At 36.9% G+C, this 26,858-nt stretch overlaps 1 protein-coding gene across 1 annotated transcript in view; it reads right to left on the reverse strand.

The window, feature by feature from the left end:
- The window catches only part of LOC136040108 (maltase 1-like), a 59,671-nt gene that overhangs the window by 17,306 nt on the left and 15,507 nt on the right, over positions 1-26,858 (reverse strand). The window contains exons 3-7 of the mRNA XM_065724207.1: positions 23,983-24,162; positions 16,169-16,455; positions 13,744-13,976; positions 11,459-11,660; positions 10,601-10,721 (exon numbers count right to left, since the gene is read on the reverse strand). Coding sequence (XP_065580279.1) covers positions 10,601-10,721; positions 11,459-11,660; positions 13,744-13,976; positions 16,169-16,455; positions 23,983-24,162 — 1,023 coding nt within the window. The remainder of the gene's footprint in view (positions 1-10,600; positions 10,722-11,458; positions 11,661-13,743; positions 13,977-16,168; positions 16,456-23,982; positions 24,163-26,858) is intronic.

The following is a 26,858-nucleotide window of genomic DNA, read 5'->3' on the forward strand; positions in this document are numbered from 1 at the left end:
GTAGTTGACTATTTGCAATTTTTTCAAAAGTTTTGCTATAAAATGAAAGCAAAGGAATACCTCTATAATCTGAATAATCAGTTGAATTACCGGCCTTAGGTATTGCTATAACATTTGCTTTTTTTTAATACTTCAGGAAAAATCCCATGTGTAGTGATAAATTAAAAATATGCGCCAATAAAGGGGAAATGTTCGACGCTACCTGTTTAACAATTTGTGCTGAAAATCCAAATTCATCCGCAGAAAAACTTTGTTTACGTTTCATAGTAACTTTTTTATCTTCTGTGGCGCAAACCCAGAAAAAGTAAACATTATTTCCGCATGTTGCTCACTACCTGTAATAATAAGGGAATTCTAGAACCAATATTACTAAAATAATCTCCCAAAACTTTTAAAATATCTTTAGGTTGTGTAATTTTTCCCCCCCATTTATTTCCAGGCAATCAACGCTAGTACTCTTATGACTATGAGGAGGTATTCCTTCATTTATCATTTGCCATGTCTTTCTCAGATCAGATTTGTAATCTCGGAAATTGTCATTACAAAATATACTCTTCCCATGTCTTATAATTGAATTTAGCTTATTCCTATAAACTCTATATTCTTGAAAAGATTCGGGTGTCGGCAATTTTGAATAATTCTTAAACCTTTTGTTTTTATGTTTTAGTGATACCAAAATACCTTCTGAAATCCACGGGTTAAATCTCAGCGCAAATTTTCCATGCAGAAGATGTGCCGAAGAAGCTCTGTCCCGCAGTCGAATCATTTGATCAGTAAAAATTTGAAAATGCAGCATTTGCACCATCTGAATTATAAACCAAACTCCAATCATGATCCTCAGTTCACTGCCGAAGGACTTTACAATCAATTTATTCATTTTGTTTTTTCGAATTATTCCTTATTGAATCACGATGTTGTTTATTACTATTTTTTAAATCAAGATGAATACACACCAGAAAATTATCTGACATATCGGACGAATTTACCAACGACTTTGTTGCATGGACTAAGCCAGGAAAATAAAATATATTATCCAAAAATGTAGCTGTATTAGTTGCGACTCGACTTGGCAGAGATATACTTGGAAGAAAACTAAAACACAACATCATGCCTAGAAAATCCTTATTATTGCCAACATTGAGATTCAACGGATCAAAATTGAAGTCACCATATGTTATGACCGGTTTCCAAGACGCTTCGAGTCTTTTTAACAGCGGTTCTAAAACTTCAAAAAAATGTTTAGGATTACCAGCAGAGTCAAGGGGTCAATTTCAACAAAAATAGTCTCACGTAGCCCTTCCTCAAAAACAGAAAAATCACTGAGAACTCGAAAAGAATATTCATCACAAAAATACAATATCTGCATTCCCCTCCTATCCTGACGCCTTGTACGTGAAATGCACTTCATCCCAGGCAGATATACCATTGTAAGAGGTGTATTAGCAGACAAAAAGTTTCACAAACTCCGACAATGTCCTTAGGACTAGATGTAAACAAGAACTTGAGTTGACTGAATGGACTTTCCAACCCTTGCGCATTCACATGTAACGATCACATCGGAAATTTACACTTGTAAGACTTGTCGGTTAGAATACCATTCGAAGAAAATTCATACTCGGGTAAATGTTTCACATAAGGCATATCTTTCTCATTGCCAGCTGCTGAATTTAGAATAACATCAAGTTTCAAACAAGAATCAAGAAAAGACTAAAAGCGATCCCTAAAGAAAGAAAAAGGAAAGCAAAATCACAATTTTTTGTAATTAAGCCATGGGCTATTTTGACACATTTTGAATCTGAACTACGTCAGAAATTGATCTACATGGAATGTTTTGTGAACCACATTTGACATAAATAACACCTCGTAAAGTCCATAAATTTTTGATTCAAATTTATTGCACGCTAGTTTGTAATTTTCTTGCCTTTCCCTGGTCAAAGCCTCTTTCACATAGATTTGGAAGCCCTTCAAATTCTCGTGGCTACGCAGTATCTCCACCGCAGATACCTTAGTAAAAAAAGGTAAGTTCAATCGGAGTCTTAGTTTCAGAAGCAGATCCCAAACGATTTGCACTCTTGATAACGGATTTGTCTAAACTGAGTACCATTTCACTGTTGAGTCGATCTAGTATTTTTTCACCAGGACGGGGTAAATCCCCAGCAGAAGAATCTATGCCTGAAACAATGACCTATCTAAGAATCGCGGACTGACTTATATCATCAAGCTTAGTTTCAAGTTTCTGGAGCTTTGCCCCATTATGAACGATTTTGGACCGTAAGTCAGTAAGTTTGTTTTCAATACTTACAAGTTTGGCCTTAAACTGGAGCTCAATATCTCATAAATACCTTGGTAACAGTTTCAACAAAATCTGCCTTGAGTTGCGATCCTGACGAACTCCCTAGCCTATTAAACTCGTCTTCCACTCTCATCCGAATTTTTGTCTCCAATGTCATCACGAAGGTTACAATTTCAGTCTGCATCAAATTCAAAGATTCGGATAAATCACCAGGTAAACCTTCACAATCCTCCGTACATAGCCTTATTGTACGCCAAACATTTTCCCTGCCATCTTTAAGCGCCTCAACTTGTTTCACGTCATAAGGCCAGATATTATCTGACGTCACGATTTTTATCTCTTCCTTCTCATAGCAGTAAACTTCGTAATTAATTTCATCGTCCTTGACAAGTATCACCCGGTCAAGTTGTATACAAAAATATAGCTATTAAATCTTTCGATTCTTTTAAACTAATATTGACTATCTCAATTTTTTGCATCGGAAGACTTCCGTAAAAGGAATCTATCCTCCAATATTGTGGTCAATTAAAAATCGCACTACAATTTTTGTTTTCCGATCAAATGATCTTTCTCCAGATTTTCCACGATCATTTGTTCAGTACAATCACTAACGACAAAATAAAATGTAAAATTCTATATTTTTGTACATATAATTGGGTTCTCTGATATGCTTAATTCCAATGTTGGATTTTAATTACAAGTCCTAGAGATCTAGGAGGGATTCCTCTTTTATTTATGAGGGATTCCAAATCAGGAACATCTTCTATATTTACTTTGTATATATTATCCTTATTTACTTTATATATATATTACTATATTACAATTATAGTCTATATCTACATTCAGTTAAAACAACTTGCTTTTATATAATTTATGATCGTTTATCACATAATGCCGATAAATCAGGCTCACCATCCATGAAATATCGCCCCTTCTGGGGAACTCCTCCTTGGAAACTTCATCCCACGTGAAGCACAGATTCCCTCCAGATATTTCCATCATCGCTGAAAATTCCCCCCCCCCCTCCTTTCTTGTAGACAATTTAGTTTGAAAAATCTCCTTTGCATACTTACATTTGAAAAAGAATTTAATTTCTAACGGTTTCTCGATCACTCTGCAAATGCCCCCTTCCATGGCAACTTTTTCTGGAAGCCAAAATATGCGGCAAATAGCTCCGGGATAATTCCCCCGGAACATATCCACATGCAAAATCGAGTTTGCACAGATAATATACGACAATTAACAAGAACTCCGTATAGGGATTCTGTCGGATATCCCCAGTGCAAAATTTCTCCTGGAAAATTCACCCCCCGAAATTTCTCTTCCCGATCAAAATTTTTCCCTTTGGAAACCCTTACCAAGCACAAAATCCCCCTCATGAAAAATTTCTCTCTGCTTCCCAGTAACAAATACTATGTGTAAATAATGGGCAAATTTCATAACTTACAGGCCTCTTCCCAAGGACCGTTGGGGGTCCTCCTACCCTTAAAGACAAAGTTATTGGGTCTTTCAACTATTCCGAGCAAAATGGCTATCTCAAAATTTTGATCAGATAACTTTGGAGAAAGAAGGGGACATGAGAGGAGGACAAGTTGCCCTTCTATCTTTTAGTTCATTTAAAAAGAGTACTAGAAATTTAATTTCCGTTCGAATGAAACCTCCCGGAACTTTTAGGACGATAATTTCTATACGGTCATCCCTGGGAAAAAACCAACAGATAAACACGCATCCATTATTTTTCTTCTGACTAAAGTGGCAAAATTCCACATTTTGTGTATAGGAGCTTAAAACTTCCACTGTAAGGTTCTCTGGTATGCTGGTAGGTTCCCCTGTTATAATAAAAACAATTTTCAATTTTAGTTTCTATAGTTATTTTTGTATGAAAATAGCTGAAAAACCCTTAGAAATGATAATGTATACCAAAGGGTGTCCCAGGGAGCCACATTTTGTCACACTAGCATGTAATTGCCAGTTTGTATCAGGAGAGGCTGGTTTGCAAAGAAACACAATGCAATGGATTTAAAGCATGATTTATATCAAGAAAATGTCTGAAAATACGTTAGGAATATATAGTAAGCCTCTATTACAAATAAAAAACATTTGTCAGGGTGTCCAAACGTGTGAAAGACTTTAAGAATTAATAAGGTGCCAGAGGGTGAATGGGCCAGCCACGGAGTAGCAAAAATCGGCAATTGCCAGAGAATAATACCAACAAAAAAATGAACAGAAAAAGTCATATGCCTTGTGTCCTCTTGAACTAATCTCTAATAGCTCCCTCCTCAACGGATCTAGATTTAGCAATAAAAAGCTCTCGTTTTCATGTAGCATTATATTTTTGAGCAATTTCGAACATTACATTTTGAGTTTCTCAGCATTTATGTAGAAAATTCTCGATTGAGTGACTTCATAGTGGAAAACACGCTTTCTTAGCTGTATAATATTGATATAGAATACAATTAATAAATGCATTAATAAAACGTATAAGCACAATAAAAGTCCCTGTCTTCATCTATTAGATTTCTTGTTCCCCAATTAATCTTCAATATATTTTACCGTCGCGATTAAGGCGTCTTGTAGCCTGTGTACATCTGTAATCGTTAAGTACACCCGTTCAAGATTGTCTCTAGTAGCGAAGAACGAGCTCCGTGGAGCGAAGAGTAAAAGACAGACTCTTGACCGCATAAGAAGGTGTACCATATTCTAATCGTAGGGGTACTCATGGTTTCAATAGAGTAATAGCATCCATTACTAAGAACATGCTAAGAACAAAATCAATATCCACAATGTTGCCATTCTGATAATATCCCATGAACTACTTTATATCAATTGCATGTGCGTTATAGATCAAAAGCCGATAAAATTGTTGGATGCTAGCTCACGCTCGGGAACAAACCATCATGTAGAATTCATTTCCGAGAACATCCTATTAGGAATGATTTGTTGGCTCAGGTGGCTATGGTATCATTCCATCGAGGATATCTCTGGTCATAGGTTCGATTCCTAAGGCAGACAGAAACCATTGTTGTCATCGGTTTATAAAGTTTCCCTTAATCAAAACGCATCTTTCATAAGACGTTTGGGCAATACCTTGATGAAAAAAATCTTGAATAAAAAGAAAGCTTGAAGAGAAAAAACCCTTTGAGCAAAAAATATTGTAGAATAAATTTTGAATAAAAAAGAAATCTAAAAAAGATAAACGCCTTGAAGAAAAAGTAAAATTAAAAAAAAAGAAGTTTCGAAAAACCGACTTGAAGAAAAAAAAATATCTCCTGAAGTATTACACAACAGCAATGTGTGCGCAATACATCATTCTCAGTTACAACTGGGTTATTTCAAATTTACTAGCGGCCCGTGAGCTCAGTGGCGCCATTTGGGGGGGCAGGGGGGCCATGGCCCCCCCTGATTTCTGGAGGGGCCCAATTTCAACCACGTAATTCTTTGTTTATTCGTCCTTGTTCTACTTTTTTCTCTTTTTTTACCGTATTTCTACTGTGAATTATTACTAAATAGCAAATTCAAGATACTCGACGATTATTGCATTTCAAGAAAGTATCCTGTTTTTGCCGTTCTCCCTAATTAATTTATGGTCACCCTTTTGGCAGGGGTTTGTAAAGTCCTTTCTGGGCTCGGAGTACTTCTATGACATTGAAGTCTCTCCAGTGATTAATGAATCCCGTCAGTCGGGTATCCAGACCAGGGTGTCATTCCAGTTTTGTATTTAGTTTCTCGTTACCCTTCATCAAATAAAGAACCGTGAAACAGTGTTGAGTTGTGTTCAAGTTCAAATCGGATTATTGAAACATAAGTTCATCCGGTGCGAGTGGTGCAAAAAAGGAAAATAAAAGCCCAAAGGAAAGAAGAAGAAATAAAGATGCAACGACGATTGGCTTCGTTTTTCAAACCGACTGTAAGTAAATCTACCACATTTTAAATTTTGTTTCGTCGACCAATCTTACTGAACGAACCAGAACAAGAGCTACGAGCTCATATGGCACTTGTTACGAGTAGGCAGTACAACAAAGGAGATGAGCCCGTCACAAACCCCACCCGCCACCCCAAAAATGCGGTTCGGAGCTAGAAATAGAATATGCAGTTTCACTCAAGTCGGTGCATTTCTGGCATCGCCTCGGATCATCTGGAGCAGATGACTGTTGTAACTTCCAAGTTTCAGCACAATAAACCTATTCGTTTAATCCCTAGACGTGCAACACGGTTTCCGGTACCTCCTTCCAGCTGCCCCTTTCGCGGCCGAATCTGGCTCGGACACTCGTGAACGGATCATCTAGAGCATCTTGTCTCACCACCTATCAAGTTTCACTCGAATCTCAGCATTTTTCAATAAATCCCCCCCTCCCCGACCGTGGTCGGATCTGGTTCGGACAGTAAAATATGTCATCTAGGGCATATGCTTACTTTACATTCCAAGTCTCATTTAAATCGCTGCACTCATTTGACCCATATGCGAGCCACACAATTTCCCGGCCCCCTACTGTGGCCGAACACGACTTGAAAAAATAAAAGTCACATCTTTGACATCTCCGGTTCCCGTCAATCAAGTTCGACTGGAATCGGAGCGTACCCTATCCAATCCCTCGACTACAAGTATTTCACGAGTTTCCCGGTGGGCGCCTCCACCCCCCCCACAAATATCGGATCAGATCCAGACTTGACATGGAACATCTGAGACGATATTTCTTTCCACTTGCCAAGTTTCATTGAAATCCGATCACCCGTTTAAAAGTTATGCATGCCACTAGTTTCCGGATTCCCATCCCTCCACTCCCCCCACGATGGTCGGATCGGGGAAACGACTAATCTCAAGTTAGTCTGTTCGAGTCCCTGATATGCCTGCCAAGTTTCATCGTCCATTTGCATCAGGAAGTACCGATCTCGCGGAATTGCCAGAAATCCGGACCCCCCCCCAAGTCCCCCACAGTGCCCCCATAGAGGAGGGGGTCTTCCCCCTCCTCTACACCCCGCTCTTCATGCTAAAGTTTTTCAGCATTTGTAAAAAAGTTACTTACTGTTTTAATAAAACGCCCTTTGTGTTTGAGGAGTCGTTTTTGCTGAAGTAACTGTACGTAAGTTTCTGATTTATACAGTAAATGTTCTATTTTGGTACTGTTTTTGGTCCCTAAATAAGCAGCAAAATGCGAACCCCAATGGTAGTACGGTACCTAAAGGCATGTTCGAAAATTTTAAAATTTTTAAGGCTGGATGGGGGCCCAAAATCGATTTTTGGCCCCCCCCTAAGGTTTTCTGAAATGGCGCCACTGCGTGAGCTCTATAAAAGCAGTCCAGTGAGATTACATCATCCTTAATGAATTTACATAAGTAAACAATAACACTCCCTACAGTTTTAAATAGCACCCAGGTGTACCTGGGTCAGTAATTTCTGGTATTTTTAAGGGCTATCAATTTCAGGTATACCCCCTATAGGCTCCCTCAAAAGTACTATGGGGATACCACTCCCTTCATGGCTTAAAATTATTGCCCCATTAACGCAATACTCTAACCTGTAGAATTCAACAGTCTACCAGATCCCGTCACCAGGTAGAGCCACATAGCTTGTGTCTTGATCCAAGTACAAGTGCAAGTAAGTCTTTACTTTCAGTTGAAAAAACTTGTTTTTTTTTAATTTAATCTACCGTGGAGAGCTAATTGCTCAAGCGTGACAGAGAGAATTGAGTGACGTTAATACCACGCTTAATTACCTAGAAATTTTTTGCAGTAGAAAATAGGAAATTAATGACTAATTGGAATTAGTTTGGTTTGAGCTTTTTTAAACTCGATACTGTCGTCATTTTTTTTTCTTTTGGATCTAATGGTTTTACAAGTAATCTTTCTAGTTTTCTGTGAAGCACAAAAAATTGATTTTGTAGGCGAAAAATCTTTTGTAAGAGAATTGATATATGTTTTAAGTTTGAACTTTACATTTAATGGTCAGTCTTTTATAAATCTATATATTTAAAAATAAGTTGTCTGTCTGTGTGTCTGTCTGTGGATCAGGTGACGTCATGTTTCTGTGTCGACTGACGTCATGAAATTAGTTGTCGTCATTTTTACTTTGACGGTGACGTCATTCAAGATATTTAAGACATATGTTCACGTAGAAATCTATTAATGTTTAAGTTTACAATGACTGATGAACTTACCATGGCAAAAGCCGATGAAGATGCTCAAAGAGTTTATGCCAAAAAACTTGCTGCTGATAGAGAAAGTAAGAAAAGAAAGCGTTCCGAGGAATCACAAGAACAGCAAGAAAACAGGCTTGCAGCTGATAGAGAAAGTAAGAAAAGAAAGCGTGCCGGGGAATCACAAGAACAGCAAGAAAACGGGCTTGCGGCTAAAGAACGCAAAACCGCGCAGTTAGATGAAAATCCACCTGGACAGCGAGAGTCAAAACATATCAAAACTGAAAATGATAGCGATGATGATTGGGTTTGGGATTTTGACTTGGATAAGGTCATCAATGCCTACCAGATTTAAGTTAAAAAAACAAAGGTTCGTCGATATGTACTTCACAGTGACGCTGAAAAATAAGAAGAAAAAGAAAACTGAAAAAAGAAAAAAGGTAAAAAACTAAAAAAAAACTAAAAAGAAAAAACACTCAAAGAGAAATTACAGACCGGGACACAAATGACGACCGAGACAGAGGGAATATAAGTGACGACCGGGAACCTCAAAGAGAAATTACAGACTGGGACACCCGGACACAAATCACGACCGGGACACAGGGAATATAAATGACGACCGGGACACAGGGACACAACTACAATGGGGACGCCGGGGGCACAGGCGGGATATATAAATGACGACCGGGACACAGGGATTGTTCGAATAGAAATTACAGACCGGGACACCGGGACACAAATGACGACCGGGACACCGGGACACAGGGAATATAAATGACGACCGGGACACTCAAAGAGAAATTACAAACTGGGACACCGGGACACAAATGACGACCGGGACAGAGGGAATATAAATGACGACCGGGACACAGGGACACATCATTAGAATAATGAGGTATAGATCTGAATACGGATTGTTTTTCCCATGGACAATTATATGTTGCATGTTCAGGAGTCAGTAAACCTGACAATCTATTTATATGCACAGACAATGGGACAGCGAAGAATGTTGTATATTCGCATGTTTTACGTAGTTAAAAACATATATTTATATCTATCTCTATTCACAGGTGGGACACAGGGACACAACTACAATGGCGCGTAACTAATATGGCGCGTAACGACTTACGCGCGCGGGGGGGCTTGGGGGGGCGTGAACCGCCCCACCAACTAGGTGTTGGGGTGGCGCGAAGCGCCACCCCAACAGCTAGTTTAATATAAAACAGGGAGAAGAATCGTCTGGATAATTATCCAGGTTTGTTACAATAGATGTACCTCAGTATGTATTTATTTCTGCATGCCAATATTGCTTTTCTATGTAACCATTAAAGTCCTTACGTCGTCCAAACAGTAATTTAAGAAAAATAGTTTTTTTTTAATATTGAAATCAGTAGCGCTAATTGGAAATGAGGAAGTGAGGAGAGATTTTCTCCCCAGGTCCTGAAAAATACCTTTACTTAGTATTTTTGCGAAGTAAAATAGAAAAATAGATCTAAAAGACTCATTCCTAGATTTTGAAACCATGTTTTTTTAATCGTCACTTAATAAAATGAAAAAAATCTTTACCCCAGACCCCATCCCAATAGTAAATTTTATAAGAAAAAACTAGTGGAAATGTCCCATGGGAATTACAACTGATATTAACACTCAAAAGTCCCTCTCTTTAAAATTTAGTGTATTTACATAGCTAATTCTGAGTCTCTGGATTGGACCTCCCCCCCCCTTCATCCCTGTTAATTCCTTCAATGTTTTATCTATTTTTATATTTCACCTGTGTTTAGGGTTTTGGTATAAAAATTCTTCTCTCTATAAAACCTAACCCGTTCCCCCTTCCTCGGAAAATATTTTTGCGATGGCACTAAGTCTCAAATGACAGATACTGCTCCCTGGGGAAAATTATGTACTTGATTCTATCTACTAATTCCAACGTGTTAATAAGGTAATAATTTAAATTAGTTAGGTTCCTCTACCCGAATTCTTAACTATCTTTTGTTTTTCTTCACTATAATGAATGATTAAAATAGCTATTGACCGCAATAGTTCCAATAGACTTGAAATGCAATTGTCTTGCCTAGCGAAGCGCAAAAAAAGCTCTAGTCCATAACAGAACTGCAAATGAATTAATGTTATAACAGGGAAATCAAAAGTAGCCTGTGCAAAAAGGTGTTCTTACCTATTTCTTCGCCATAATAAGTGATAGGTGTTCCAGGCATTAACAGATTGATCATATTAACTCCATCAACCAGCCGAGGGTCAACTTTTGACGCAATGCGCGAGCGATCATGATTGCCAGTCTGCAAATTTATTAAATAAAATGTAGATTTTGTGAGGATTCGATATGTAAGAAACCATTCAATTAGTTATATTAAATTTTATACCCTATATAGTAAGTTTGTAGCCATAACTTATTCTAATGTGTGAGGAAATACATACTTTTCTGTTATAGTTTCGAAAGAATCTGTATCATACAAAGTTTAGCCGGTAGAGTTCAGTATTCACTCAGCAAAATCAAAATGAATATCTTCTAATCTTTTCAAAGAAGCAATGTTACCAATGGCTAACTAGTACAGTTTTCAGATCATTATCTATACAAATGTTGTCTAAAAATGATGCAAAATAAAGCATGGTTGATGGTCCACTGAAGTCAGTACTTAAATACATGGATAGAAAAAATCTTAGACCAAGCTTTTCTAGAATTTTTTTTTTAAGGACCAACACTTGAGTCTTCAGCCCCCTAGTTAGCTGTCGTGGATATTTTTTTGCATCAGCCGGCTGAGACTCTATGGGTCTTGAAAGGCCGGTGCCTCATAATTTCAACGTCGAACATAAAAAAGAAAATGTTCCGTGAACATTTTTGTCTTGTGGCATTTCTGTCACAAAAATGCTCTGAGAGCTTCAACTAAAAATGATGGAATTACCGCCAATTCAAAAAGAATTAGTGGCATGGTTTCAAATTGTATTTATTTACATGCATTTTTAATGAATAGTTCCAGTCCTACATTCATATATTTACTTGAACGCTCATACATACCACCCAGTTAGCCCATTTTCCTTCTGGCATATTGTCGAGCCATAAATCAGCTGCATCTTTAATTCTTGTTCCTGTTACAACTTCATCTTCAAATCGCAAAAGATATTCGAAGTTAAAAGGTAAGTCGGCTATAGGCTCCTCCGCAGTTCCATAATAGCGCATCACAAGGTCTATGCTTTCGTAGGCTTCAAGCAAAATTAACCTGAAAATACATTGAACACAATGAACTTAATGGTCGGAAAAATGAAATAAAACAAGGAAATGAAATTTAAAAATTAGCTTTACGTCCTTTATCAGGTAGCTTTCAGTATAATTGTATATTTTTTTTCAAACTTTGTTGATTTTTTTTTTATGTGATTGTACGCCATGTCTCAGTTGTCCTCCTATAGAGCATCCTCCCACAATGGTGTTCTGCCTCACCATACAATTTAACCCATTGTTGGAGGAAGGCTTGTATTTAACAGGATGCGCCGGTGGGCTCTGCTGAGTGAGAATTGGATTGGCTTTCATCCTCTCCTGCCTGGATTGATGGCCGCCGGGCAAGGGTGCCCTAGTTTCTATTATAGACCCCAGGGACTAGATTCCCATTTGGTCTACGCCTCCTAGTCAATGGAGGTACCCTATATATCTGTTAGGAGTCCCCCTGGTCGATACTTGGGCACGTACTGAGTGGCTTGGGGGAAGCTCTTGCTAAGAGGAAGCTCCTTGTCATATTGCAGCATGTCATCTATTAGGATGTTGACCAAAGGATCTATTTGTAAGTAGCAGATAATATAAGCCCTGGACAGAGACCTTTTTAATCAATATTTTTGTTTAGATGAATTGAATGCAAATTGAAATGATATTTGATTTGATCTCTTACCTTTCTTCATTAGGATGAATATATCTATTGATGAGTACAAAATGAAGTGTGCTGCATGAATGCGGAGAGGGTGAAAAGTCCCCTCTAATTTACTTTAACACGATAATAAACTATCACACGACAGTTTTTTTCAAAAATTAAATATAAAGAGTGTCGGTGTGTGTTATTGCTACTACTACTACTATTGCTACTACTACTAACACTGCTACTGGTAATGCCACTACTACTACTACTACTCCTACTACTACTACTACTACTACTACTACTACTACTACTACTACTACTACTACTACTACTACTACTACTACTACTGCTACTACTACTACTACTACTACTACTACTACTACTACTACTACTACTACTACTACTACTACTACTACTACTACTACTACTACTACTACTACTACTACTACTACTACTACTACTACTACTACTACTACTACTACCACAACCACTACTACTACCACTACTACTACTACTACTACTACTACTACTACTACTACTACTACTACTACTACTACTACTACTACTACCACCAACCACTACTACTACCACTACTACTACTACTACTACTACTACTACTACTACTACCACGACAACCACAACCACTACTACTACCACTACTACTACTACTACTACTACTACTACTACTACTACTACTACTACTACTACTACTACTACTACTACTACCACCACAACCACTACTACTACCACTACTACTACTACTACTACTACTACTACTAGTAATACTACTACTACTACCACTACTACTACTCATACCACTGCTACTACTACTACTACTACTACTACTTCTACTACTACTACTACTACTACCACTTATACTACTACTACTACTACTACTACTACTACTGCTACTACTACTACTACTACTACTACTACTACCACTACTACTACTGCTACTACTACTACTGCAACTACTAGAGGAGATGGTCCTGCGAGACTAAATGAGGAGGTGGCCCTCATCATTTTTAGGGCAACCTTAGGTTTAATATTTTAAAGTGAGAAAAAACTAAGTTAAAAAATAATTTTCCTTTCCATGAAAGTAAAGAGCAACAAAAAATAAAAAGAACTGAAATCATTCCCCGAACTGAGGGGCTATCCACTTATCAGGTGCTAGAATCGGTGACTTCCAATCAAATTGAACCCTCTAAATTTACAGATCTCACAGGAGGGACCCGAGGAAAAGAATATTGCAATGGGAACACTTATTCCTTTACAAGTCAACACAAACGCGTTGAGTCTTTTTTTACGCAAAGTTGAAAAACAGAAATTCCTCAAAGATAATTCTGAACGAAACTCACAGGAAATCTTAAGAAAAACACGTTAAACGCACAAGAATATTAATATTTGGAGCTAAAAACCATACATTTCTACTTTACTTTTATTAAAAATGAATGTTTACTTGCTAACATCGGAAGGAAAATCATCAACAACGACTCTTAGCTCTCGCATGACATCATATGTCTCATTGTAGTTTCTTGTGTAGATGTGGAGTAGTGAGTCGTATTCATCGGGACCAAAGTTTGGATTTCCAGATGGTGGCTCGTCACGGAATTCTGGGTCTTCAAACAAAAAAATAACAGCATCTATCCTGAAGCCATCAGCTCCCTTTTCAAGCCAGAAATTAATGATTTCCTAAAAAAAAGGTTCTTTTTATGCAGTGTCTTCTTTAGGTCTTAAGACATTATATAAGATTAATGTGGTCATTCTTGGATAGCATTGCGAGATCAAAATTTCATGTGTCATTTGCCATTGGCAATAAGCTATTTGAGAGGAAGGGGACAGATTTAGTTCAATAGAAAAACAGTAAATTTAATTTACAATTATGAGAAATTATGGGATAAATTATGAAAAGCCAAATTCAAGTCTCCAGATGGTGGTCATTATAAGATTCTGCTTTGAAACAAAAACAATAGCATTTATCGCCAGGCCATCAAAGCCTTTTTCAAACAAAAAGGAATGGTGCTTTGAAAAGAAATATTTGTAAAGAGGTATGTTTAGCAGGTTCTGAGATATTATTTACTGGGTTACATCCATAGCTGCAACTATGATCTTGAATGTGGCTACTTATTCTATGAAAACTTGGATTCACACGACTAATCACTAAAAAAAACTAGTCACCTAATCTCCTGCTCTTTTACTGACTTATCTCTATCCTTTAAGTCCTGAATATTAGTATACACCATGCACACATTTTGAATAAAAATAAGAATAATGACTTATTGCTATAGAAAAATAAGAATAAAATAAGAACTTGAGCTTAAGAATCTTTTTGAGTTTGCTTTTGTGTTTCAACACGTTTCGGTCATAGCCCGTATCACCCACAAAAAATGAGCTTTTTTGAGATTACGGATTGAAGTTACGGGGTTTTGACATGACGCTGCAACGATGATCAATACATCACACGTAGGAAAAAGCTTTCGGTTTTAACGAAATTCTACTTAAGACTAACCATAGAAAATCAGCCAGCAAATTCTCTCAAATATAACGTCATGCCCCAGAAAAATTCACTTTTCAAAAGATAAGTTTGTCGTGTCATTTTTTTCAATAAAGGTGCAGTTCTTTTAAAAATTTTAACTTTGATTTTAATATTTACTTTTGTTATTTGTAAAAAGCACATAGACAAAAAAAAATTGGCGCTAAGTCCTTAAGCATCTCCATATGATATTTCAGTGCCACGCTAACGGCAACAAAAAAAAGAAGAAAAAGGAGACAAATCTCTGCTTCCCATTCGAACAAGTGATTTTGCTTGTTGCTCAAGATTTGAGGACTATAATTCTACTATACTTGGTGTTAATCCACTACGATTTTAATAGCACAGTTTTTGTCTCAGTCGGAAACCATTTTCTAGGGGTTTCAGACTATTTTCCAAATTTTTACCCATTAAGAATAGTCGAGATAGTAGTTACTATTGTTGAAGGACGCTTGAAAATGAGCTTGAGTAGAAATGTGCATTTAAATTCCTGTCACAGCTATAAAAAAGTATCAGTTCGAACAAAATCGGACTACAGAGCCCTACCAGGTCCAAGCAACTTGAGCTATAGGACTCTATTATTTCCGGGCAACTTGGCTATATCAAAGTATAGCTTCCGAGTAAATGTTCTGTTTTGGGGGTTTCTTGAGAGATACACAAGTACAATAACTCACCTGACTCCTGCAAAAAAAGGCCTGTAATCTAAAATTGTGGTGTAATGTAAGATTGTCCTCTTATCCATTAATTTCATGTTTGAACTTGTTCAGAAAATGAAGTGTTTTTTGTACCGCACAAAAAGCTCAAACGAAGGCCTCACCCTCACCAATATGTTTTATGCACTAGCATGGATTTTCAAATTCCTCTTTATTTAATTATAAGTTATGTGAGTGGGGGAGGGGTGAGGTGCTTGATATGCCAGATAATTTATTATCGGCATTATACTATTCACTGACAAATGGAAATGAGACAGTCACCGTTATTTTCAAGCTATTTGCAGGCTACAGGAAATGCAAACCAGCACCTTTGACGTGAAATAAATATTTCTGGGTTGTACTCATTTGGGATAAACACCTTTACTGCTAAGGACACAAGGTCATAAAATCTAGGGCGAACAAGTCCGTTCTAGTAAAGGGTAAATTGTTCTTTTGTTGCTGGGATAAGCCCCAGCCTTTGAACTATTCTAGTTAAACACTATAGAACATACATGCACTCACTTCTTTCATTTCTTAAACACATTCAGCGTACACACATCGACCTTTAATAGATGCTTATTATGTGCATGTTTTTCTTTGTTTTTCTTAGTATTTTCTGATTTAGTTATGTTAACATTAAAATATAAAAATAGGTATGATACCTTGAGTTCTTGAATAACTAAAGGATTTCTGTAATTTAGATCTGGCTGCTCCTTCAAAAATTGATGAAGATAAAATTGATTTCTTTGCTCATTCCATTCCCATGCAGAAAACCCAAAGAAACTAAGCCAGTTATTAGGAGGGATTGGATTTCCATCTGCATCGTAGCCAATAGGATCTTTCCAAACGTAATAATCTGAATACTGTGGATCCATGTTTATGGATTTTTGAAACCACTCATGCTGATTACTTGAATGATTTGGAACAAAATCAAGTACAAGGTGCATATCTAAAAATAAAAATAACGATAATCTTTGCAAAAGCTAGAAAAGGATCTATTGTCATTATCATTTTCTTTAGTCTTAAATTTCCTTTGAAATTGTCGACATTCGAAATTCAGCCCCACAACGCACATCGACTTCCTATTATTATTCTTTTTCTCCCTCATAGCCACTGGTTACATGTATTTCGTTATCAATTTTTGTCACAAAAGACCCATTTAGGTTGGAATATTCTTGAAGCTACCTATCTTTAAAGAAATTATACAACTATTATTAAAGATGAATCACCTGAGGTAAAGGCCCGTATATAGGATTTTGTCTGAAGGTGGCTAATTTAAAACGAAATCACAGTCATGGACAAATCATATGAATTATATAAATAAATCGTGGGAAGGACCTAAATAGCCTGAAGGTTTTAAAAGGACACAAATACTCCCAAGCTTATGCGTGCACACCCTTGGCAGAACAGCCACTTTAATCGACAAAAAGCACTGACGTCGTATAAACGGCTGGCATCCACTAAGAAAGATTGCACGTATTTGCGAGTAATTTTGGGTACTACCATTAATTCAACCAAATAATTTATTTACTCATCGAATAAATTTGCATGTTACGCCTTCCATAAATATGTTGAATTTTAGAGGTAACAGAGAGTAGATAGCTTCAGAAAGTAGAGAGGATAGGTCGATCATGTTTTCACTAATAGATTGCTAATAGAGAAGTGCCTGAGTCATCAGACCCCTTTAGTCCTCAGTTCAAAGGCTTATGAACGAGTATTTGATTCAGCCGATGGAATAGCTTTAGTGAAGATTCTATCTTTTTTTGGTGTACAGATAATTACATTAAAGTGATTAATACTATGTACGAGAACAACATTGCTGTGGTTAAGGCTGGAACTCAGGTTAGTAGCTGGTTTAGTATTGAGTCAGGAGGTAAGCAGGGTTGCAATTATTTCCTTTTACATGGATCATTTTGATGGGCTTTGTCCTAAATAGCACGGTAAAGGCATGGAATCAAATGGGAAAGTAACACTTCTAGATTTAACTATTACCAAAGGCCGTGTCGCTGAGACTTTGAATAAATAAGGTGAAGAGGTGATTCTGGGTAACGAGAATATTGATCAAGTGAATAGCTTCACTTACCTGAGTGGTATTATCAACAAATGTCACTACATAGTGGATGTAGTGGAAATGTTGAAAGAAGAATAGCCAAGGCCAAGGTGCTTTTTTCACAGTTGAAAAATATTAGAAATAGTAGGGAGATAAGTCTACCATCCAAGATGAAAGTATTAAAAGCTAAAGTAACGATAGTGGTCAAGCACTGGCCTGAAACATGGGCGCTTCGAAATACGAAGGAGGATTTGTTAGATATTTCCCAAAGAAATCATCAACGTATTGAAAACGTATGAAGTAAAATCACATGAACTGCTGTCCAAAGTTGTTACTGAGGGCCTTGATCTACAATCCCCTAACCCAGCTAAGCTGGTAAATTTCAGGGAAAATCTGGATTTTCTGAAATTTGAATTGCCGTCAAAGTTAATCAGGAACGAGATTTTGTCGAACTCTAAGAAACTGAAAAAAAATTGGAGGATTAAAAAAACATTTTTGACAGACGACGCACCTAAGTCTATTCGTGACGTTCACAAGAAATTGCTTAATGTGAAATTTAAACTGCACGATTTCGGAATTGACTCTTGTCTGTCCAAAGGTATACCCCCCTGCCGAATCATCAAACGGCAAGATGGTTCAAATGAAAAACTAACAATCAGTGAAGCATTCAGTTTAGTTACTAATCTTGAAAAGAAATATGACGGTGAAATCACCAAAATGAGTATATGATTTCATAAAATTAATTATGCTTATATGATAATAGATCAGTTTTGTTTGATAGTTTCTGTGGTTATATGTATGACTAGTATATTAGATAGTATGAGTGTTTGGTATGTATTTAAGTTGAATAAACTATTGTAGTGGGTCCTATGCGGTCTGATGTGTTTGGGTGATATTATTATTATGATTATGAAAAATGGTTTATATTACCAGTGCTGATTATTTGTTTATTTCTTAATTTTTCCTTGTTTCTTTTTTCTTCTCTTTCCCTGCTTTTTCTTATTTTTCCTTTCCTTGATTATATTATTCTTATTTATCCTTACCTTGATTATATTATTTTTTACTTTTTTTCCTTATATTTTTCCTTATACCTGTAGTCTCGTGGGTTTGGTCGTGGGGCGGAACTGCCATCTACCATGGGTAAATCGATGATTTCTGTTAGTGGCCAGGTTGGTATCAACTTTTTGGGGAAACGTTCACTTGAATTACAAAATAATTCTTTAGATATTGAAAATATAATTAATAATTCAATTGGAAGTAGAAATCAGAAGAGTAATGATTCTAATTCGTCTTTTAAAAGTAAGAATGTTTCGCCATTAAATGGTTCTGCCTCCTCTAAACGAGATAATATTTTCTCTGTGTTTCATCTTAATATTCAGGGACTTTGCTCGTCTTTTAGATATTCCAGGATATAGGATGAATTGGAAACAGATGGCGAGAGGTGGCCTTGTCCCTTATATTGCCGTTCGTCTTGCATATAATGTCCGAAGTGATTTGAGCAGACATGAGGAAGGAATCGTTGAATCCCTTTTTATTGAGAATAATTCAATGCGAAAGTATTTAGCTGTGGGTTTGGTTTATAGGTCCTCCAGTGGGTCTATTCCTTCATTTATGAAAATTTTTGAAGAAATTTTGGACTCAGTCCAATAGCATCCCTATGAACTGATCCTTGTGGGTGATTTTAACCTCAACCTGCTGGATCAAAATTCTGCTTCAGCAATTGATTTTTTATCGGTGATGCTCTCTTCGGGTACTCTACCTTCAGTTTGTATACCAATCCGAGTTACTGACACGCGTGCGTCTCTTATTGATAATATTTTGTCTTAGATAATTTGGTGCTGGTTAGTGATATTTCTGATCATTTGTCCGCTATTTCCCGATATAAGAGTGCTGATCAAGTGTATCGTATAGCATCACAATCTAATCTCGCATTTTCCGTTATGGTGATACTGAGCTAAGTCTACTTAATTCGCGTCTGGCTGATTTACCATGGGATAGTTTGGCTTCTGACTCAGATTTTAACCGCTCATTTGATTCCTTTTATGATTCAGTAAAAGAAGGAATCCTGGAAATTTGCAATCAGGGTCCAGCGCCCCATACTTTGAAAAGGATAGCACCATTGAATCCATTGATGACTTCAGGTCTCCATAAAAGCTGGAAAAGGAAAAATTATTTGTGAAAGCTTTACAAGACTTCATCATCTGTAGCTCATCTCGAACGATTCAGAATCTATAGGATTATATTTAATTCTCTGTGTCGGAAGGCAAAGTCTCAGTATTATCATAGGAAATTTTCTGAATGTGGGAAGGATGTTAGGATAACATGGTATTTAATCAATTCAGTTCTTAGACCTACTCCTCCTCTTCCTTCAGTTCCATCAATGCTGATACTCGATGGTAAAACCGTCCAAGGAGATGCAGATGTTTAACTAAAGCTTACCTCTTATTTTGCTAATATAGGGAAGGCAACTGCCTTCCTCTGCAACTTCTCGTTGCAATTTTGGAGCCTATCTTGGACCCTCATGTTTAAAGTCGATGGTCTTGAATTCTGTTTCCGAATTTGAGGTAGTTCGTATCGTGAATGCTCTTAAAGGATAATCCTCTTCAGAACCAGACAAAATTCCTAGAAGGGTTATCCGTGCCATTCTGCCAGCTATTCTGTTACCATTGACTAAGCTTGTCAATCTGTCTTTTGAGACAGGAATTTTCCCTGACTCTCTCAAGCGAGCTAAGGTTATAGTGATGTATAAAGGTGATTCTCGGAGTGATCTTGCTAATTATTGGCCAATTTCTCTCCTATCTATTTTCAGCAAAATTTTTGAGAAGGCTATGCTATCCAGGCTTCTTAGTTTTCTGGATGCAAAAGAATTTTTGCATGATTTCCAGTTTGGATTCCGATTGAGTCACTCAATGAAGCAGGCTTGCGCAGCTTTTTCGAATTTCATTCATTCGGTAATAGATTCTGGTCATATCCCAGCAGCTTTATTTTTGGATGTTCGTAATCGGATTCTTCTTTGTGAACTATTGCATATTGGTATAAGATCAGACGCCTTTTCTTGGTTTGATTCATATCTTTCTGGAAGGCTTATTTCAATTGATCCGCTTTTCCGGAGACCTTCTTAAGTATATTATGACGTCCCTCTGGGATCGGTTCTTGGTCCCATTTTATTTCTGATTTATGTTAATGATCTGATTTCGGCGTTAAAAAACACCAGACCTCTGGCATACTGCAAGCTGTGTTATCCTGATGCTCGGTCGTGTTCCAATACTACTTCTAACGAAGATTTTCTTGTTGCTTTTGTTGATGATACCACTCTTAGGAACATTGAGAAGACGGAACATTATATCAAGTCTAATCTTGTGGCATTATTCGAGAGAGTTATTTCTTGGTTTAATGCGAATTACTTGGTATTGAATGTTGGTAAGTCTCATTTTCTTTTTTTTTCTCGAAATGGTATAGCTTTCCCTCAGCTTACACACCTTCAGGTTGGCGTCACAAGGTTCCCTGTGTAGTCAACAGAATCGGGTGGTCCGGTTTTTTGGTATCCTACTTGATGAGAATCTTTCCTTTAGAAACGCTATAGCCATGGTTAGGATTAAGGTCTCACGGAGTTTGGGTATCATTCGAAAACTTAGACACACATTTCCTGGATCTATTCTGAAACTTCTTTTTTTCTGTCTTGTCCAGCATATGTTTCTTATTGCCCCGTTGCATGGATGTCTACTTTTCTGTCTATGCTGCGGTCACTTTCTGTCATGTATAATAAAGCACGGTGTCTGGTTATGGAGACCAACCGTTCCTCACCAACACCGCTCTTAAGTCTACGGCCTATTTGCATTATTTCTTGTGTTTCTTTTTTCTTGCATCAGCTTCACGGCAATCTTCCCAAATCCTTCGGAAAAACCCTATGTCTATTTCTGATTTAGCTCCATATAGCCTTCGTTCTTCAAATAATATCTAAATTCCGGCTACTCCTACTATTCGATCAGATTTCAATCCCGCCATTGCTTGTCAACAGGTCTGGCCTTCACTACCTTCTTCAGTACAGAGATGTCACTCATTTGGGACTTTTAAAAGGCTTCTTAAGGATCATTTAATAAAGAATAAAATAGAATAACATTCTTTTTTCCTCTGACGAGTTGATGTCCCCTGTGTTCTGTTCATGGTGTGCGGTTTTCTTCTCTGCTCTTGACTCCCAGGCCTCAGGTATGTTCTCTATGTTTCTTTTCTAGTTATTGCTTATATTGTATCCCCCTTATATATATTGCTTATATTGTAGTTATTTTACAATAACTGTTAATACAGTAACTGTATTTTTTTCTTATCCCTTTTGTATCCCTGGCCATTGACCCTTTCGAGGGGAATTGAGTGTATTGTAATAAGTGTATTGTAATTCAATTTTGAATTGTATTTTGTATTGTCTTGTATTAAATAATAAACTTCACTCTCTCTCTCTCTCTCTCCCTCTCTCTCTCCCCCCCTCTCTCTCTCTCTCTCTCACTCACTCTATTGTTTTGGGCACCCGTCAGACTGATCGTTTTTCAAACACTAGACCGTACGAAAAATAAGGTTCTTTCCTGCTTTCTAGGGCTATAATGAGAGAAGGGTTGAGATTTTCTGAAAATGTTTTGTGGATGAAGGATGACAGATTGAATGATCATCCTTTTTGGTCGTCCTTGTAGGGCCAAATAAAAACAGGTCGTCCCAAATGGGATAGAATGAGATCTTAAGAAAGGAGCTTGGAGCTTCTTGGGAGGGTGTAGAGAGGGTAGCTTCCAGCAGATTGATATGGAAGAGCGAGCTTGCGCAATTATGCGGGCCTAAGGTGGTATTGGGCTGCAGTGAGTTGCTAGTAGCAGTGGCAGCAGCAGTGGTTATAGTTGCGGGGATTGATCACTCTAAAACAGAGTTAGAGCAGCGGAAACAAAATTATTTTCAGTACAATGGAGCTGCAACTGGTCAAATGTTTCTTGTTCAGTGGTTTTAATTATATTTTGACCGGAGAATTGAGGCTCAGCGTCGACTAGAAACATTTGGATTAAGGAGGCTACCGAAATGACACGAAAGGGTACATAAAAGAAACAGCCAATGCAGCCATCCCGCACAGAGCTACTACTTGTTGTCATTCGAATCTAATCTTAGAATGCTAAAACGTTATATCCTGGTTCACATGGTAGGGTACGTGGTTTATATTTGAGTGGTACAAGCCATGTTCTAAATAATAGAGTACATATAGTTTATGTAAGAGATTCAGATTTGAATCTAGTAGCTAACAAATAGTGCAGAGTAGTGGTGACACCCTACGCTTGGTACCTCTGAGAGTAGTTGACACAAACAGTGGCCTGCTAATGAATAAGATACTGACCAAGAGGTAGGACATTTTTTGGAACGCAATATCAAGATGTTTTAGACTGAAGCCAGTACTTGCTGTCGAAACCTTGTCTGGGGGAGGGGATCAATACTTCTCACCAAATGACGCACAAACCGTAGCACAAGACAAGATCCCTTGATGAAAAATTTAAGGCGTGAGAAAAAAAGTTCTCTTGATAGTTGCAGGGGCCGAGGATCAAAAATTGCTTTCCGACGATGACTGGGGAGTGGTTGGTAACTCTCCATTCTATATTGAATTACAAGCGTGACCTTCCAAGAAATACTGAAACTGGTGGGTGAATATCTTGGAATAGAGAAACCCTAGACAATGCCAAAGAAAGGTTTTTCTAAAAAGAGAAAAAAGAGATAGCCAAGCCCTAGCTCAAAACACCAAGCCCCAGAGGAAGCGCACCAATAGCCCAGCGACTATCGGTGCAAAATTTTTTATATTATTTGTCTTAGGTGTGGAAACAATGAACTCTGTGGCCAAAGCCTCTACTCACTTCTGTAAATCCGTCCATAGTAATAATGTTAACAACACTCAATGGAATACATGTCGTGGACTGTGCACATTCTTAAAAGCACTTCAGTAAATCAGCAGTTACGCAAAATTATTTGGAAATGGGAAAATACCAGCTGTCAATTTATTTGCGTTAATTTTATCTTGCGAAAAATTTGCAATTTTGCCTTTTGATTTTTTTAAGCTTCGAAATTCCTCTCTACTCTAGCCAGTAAAACTTCGTTTTTTTTTTATTATTTTCTCATTTAAATAGTTATGACACCGGGTAGTAATTGTCGAGTATGATAAGCACAAAGGATTTCTTGAAAAAACACCAGCATAAAGTATTGGAAATATGAATCAAATGCAACATTTATATATATATATATATATATATATATATATATATATATATATATATATATATATATATATATATATATATATATATATATATATATATATATAAATATATATATATATATATATATATATATATATATATATATATATATATATATATATATATATATATATATATATATATATATACCTACCTCTTGCTTTCATTTCACGAACTAGCTCGTCGTAATCTTCAATAGTTCCAAAAATTGGGTCGATAGCTAGGAAATCTGATATATCGTAACCAAAATCTGCCATAGGTGATTTAAATATTGGCGAAAGCCATATTGTGTTGACTCCGATATCGACAAGATAATCCAGCCGTGAAGTTATACCTTGAAAAGTAACAAATAATTATTTTCTGTTCAAAAATACAAATGAAAAACATTCTGAACTAAACGATGGATGTACAAAATTATTTTTTTCAAAATAAAGAATAATTTTAGGCATGCCCTTGTATCGAGCACAGAGTGGCTAATTATTTCTTTATTTACATATTCAGTCCCACTGCAAAAAAAAAAAAACACAAAAAAAAAACATTGAGTAAAAACAAAATAATAAGGACGATACTGCTGAAACTATGGTTGAATTAAAACTATTAAGTATCAAGTCTCCACCTATTTGGGAGATTACCCAATTATGTCCGTCTCCCCTCTGGTGCGTGAACAATGTTATAAATGCAAATGTTCTGGTTGTGGAAGCGGATTTGCTGAAGGATGGTAAATTTATATCTGAAATAAATAACTTACTTCGTCTTGAAATGACATCCTGAAACCCAAAAAACTAGATATATATTTTCTAAGGTTTTATTTAGAACAGAGACATAAATTAAGAGGGGGTGGGGTGGGTTACTGCCCTCTCTTTTATCGCCAATAAAATGAATCGAAAAGCTGTCCTCCATCCTCGAAATTTCTTTTGAACTGATTTAGATCCTCTTAGAAATATTGGTGACAAGCCCACCTCCCCGTAAGTTGGCTAAAAATTACTTTAATTCAATGAAAAGATTTATTGTTTGAAATGGAATTGTTCAAAACATGGAAACAGAAGGAAGAGCCCCATGCGTAAAACTCAATTGAACCAAAATCAAAGAAATATTACTGATTGGCAAATTAGCATTCTGTAGTATCTGTTTCTCAAAACAGCACACAGTCTCTTATCCACAGTCTATTTGATAACAGAGGCATTTGTAAGTTAATTATTAATTTTACATCTACAAATTTTAAAGCAAAATTAATTGCTTATAGTTATATTGATTAAACCACTTTCATTTAATTTATATAGGACAATCTTGTGATTATGTCATGGAGAAATATTAACATCTTTGTAGTTTGTTTTTCTTTTTCTACCCTAATCAGTACAGCTCCGTAACAGCAATAAATGAAAATCCCAGGGTCTTTGAAATGGAGAAGGAAAGTTCTTTCGAACGTTGAGGAATTTCATATCCTTTCCGGAAAAGATAATTGAAATCTTTATTACCTAACCTACTAAATACTATAGCAATAAAAAAAACAGGCTGCCCTAACTCCCCCAAAAAACTTTTTAGGGATCGTTTAACGTTGGACTCGTGAAGTCTTACCTCACATTGACAAGGTGTTTTTATGACATTTGACTGGAAACTTGTTTATCTTAGCCAAACACGGTGAAAGGTAAAATTAATGTTCTGTCGCCGGCTTTTTAATGCCAGAAACCAATTCTACCTATGTTGTGGAAAAGGAATGGTAGCCCTAATCTCTCATTATCATGGTATCTTTCAGGAGGGATCACCGGATATTCCAAACTTAGTTGCGAGTAAGAGCTAGTATATTTTTGGAGTACGAACTTATTCACAACTCATATAGAGGAAGGGAATGGGGAGTCCTAAGTTATTTTTGCCTCATATAGACCAAAATAGGACGTCCAATCTCAGCCAAACTTGGTGGTAAGCCATAATAGTGTCTTTTCTGTACTTTTTGGTACCAAGGGCTCAATACAATCGCTGCAGAAGGGGAAAATTCCCTAGTCCTTATGATCGAGACAGCTACAGCTCTGTCACAGAGCAGTGTACTTTAAGTTTAGTTATTTCCTTTTTTTTAATTAAACCCGATTGAACCTTGAACCTAAAAGAATGGGTTGTATAATCTAAATCAAAATGATTAGAAATTAAGAGTTGACGAATTGTCCTGATATTGTAAAGGCTGGGATTCCGTCCATTTTTTTCGTCGTGACATTGCCAGAACAGGTTACAAAAATAAATATAACTTAATGGGAGGGAACAACCAATGTTCCAATTGTTCTTTTTCGGTTTTCTAAGTAGATATTACTCCTCTGAGTAATAGAGAAGGGAGGCTTAGGGGAGTGAATTAGCCCTTTTGCGACATTTCATGGAACGGACAGTCAGATTTCAACCGCATTCCGCGGACAGTGAGAACTGATTTCTACGTTATGACTACTTGAGGTCTGAACACGAAACTTGAAGTCTCTGGGGAATAGGAAGAAAGGGAATCTATATTTACCTTTCATAATCATATTCAACAGGAAGGTGCGTAAAGCCCCAACCAACATTGTTAGGGACTAATAGCTAGGGTTATAGTTGTGCTATTTATTGTTTGTAAATGATACTACATCTCTGAAGTGTTCAATGTTTATTTTTATCAGCCCAACAAAGATATGAGCTGGCAAATTCATACAGGAAAACTGCTCTAAGGCTACATTAACGGTATGGTAATTTTTACTCGATCGAACCTGTGTAAGGGAAGGGCCACTTTCGTGTCCTCTGCATCCTTAAGGATGGTTTATGGATACGGTGTTAAAATTAGCAAGGACTAGCGTCTAGGATTTTGTTGCCCCTTTAGGAGGTTTGAGCTTAATACAATAGACATTATCCTATATTGTGACTAAAATATAATCCATGAGTCGCAGTTGATTCCATAATTCACGGGCCTTAGCAGAGGAGTTCGATTTTTTTTCTAGGTTTGCACTGTAAGACATCATTCATCATTTGGTTAAAGAGCTCGTAATATCACCAGCTGGCTGTAGGTCTATATTTTTATTC

Source organism: Artemia franciscana, chromosome 2 (assembly GCF_032884065.1).
Source record: "Artemia franciscana chromosome 2, ASM3288406v1, whole genome shotgun sequence".
NCBI classification, from domain to species: domain Eukaryota; kingdom Metazoa; phylum Arthropoda; class Branchiopoda; order Anostraca; family Artemiidae; genus Artemia; species Artemia franciscana.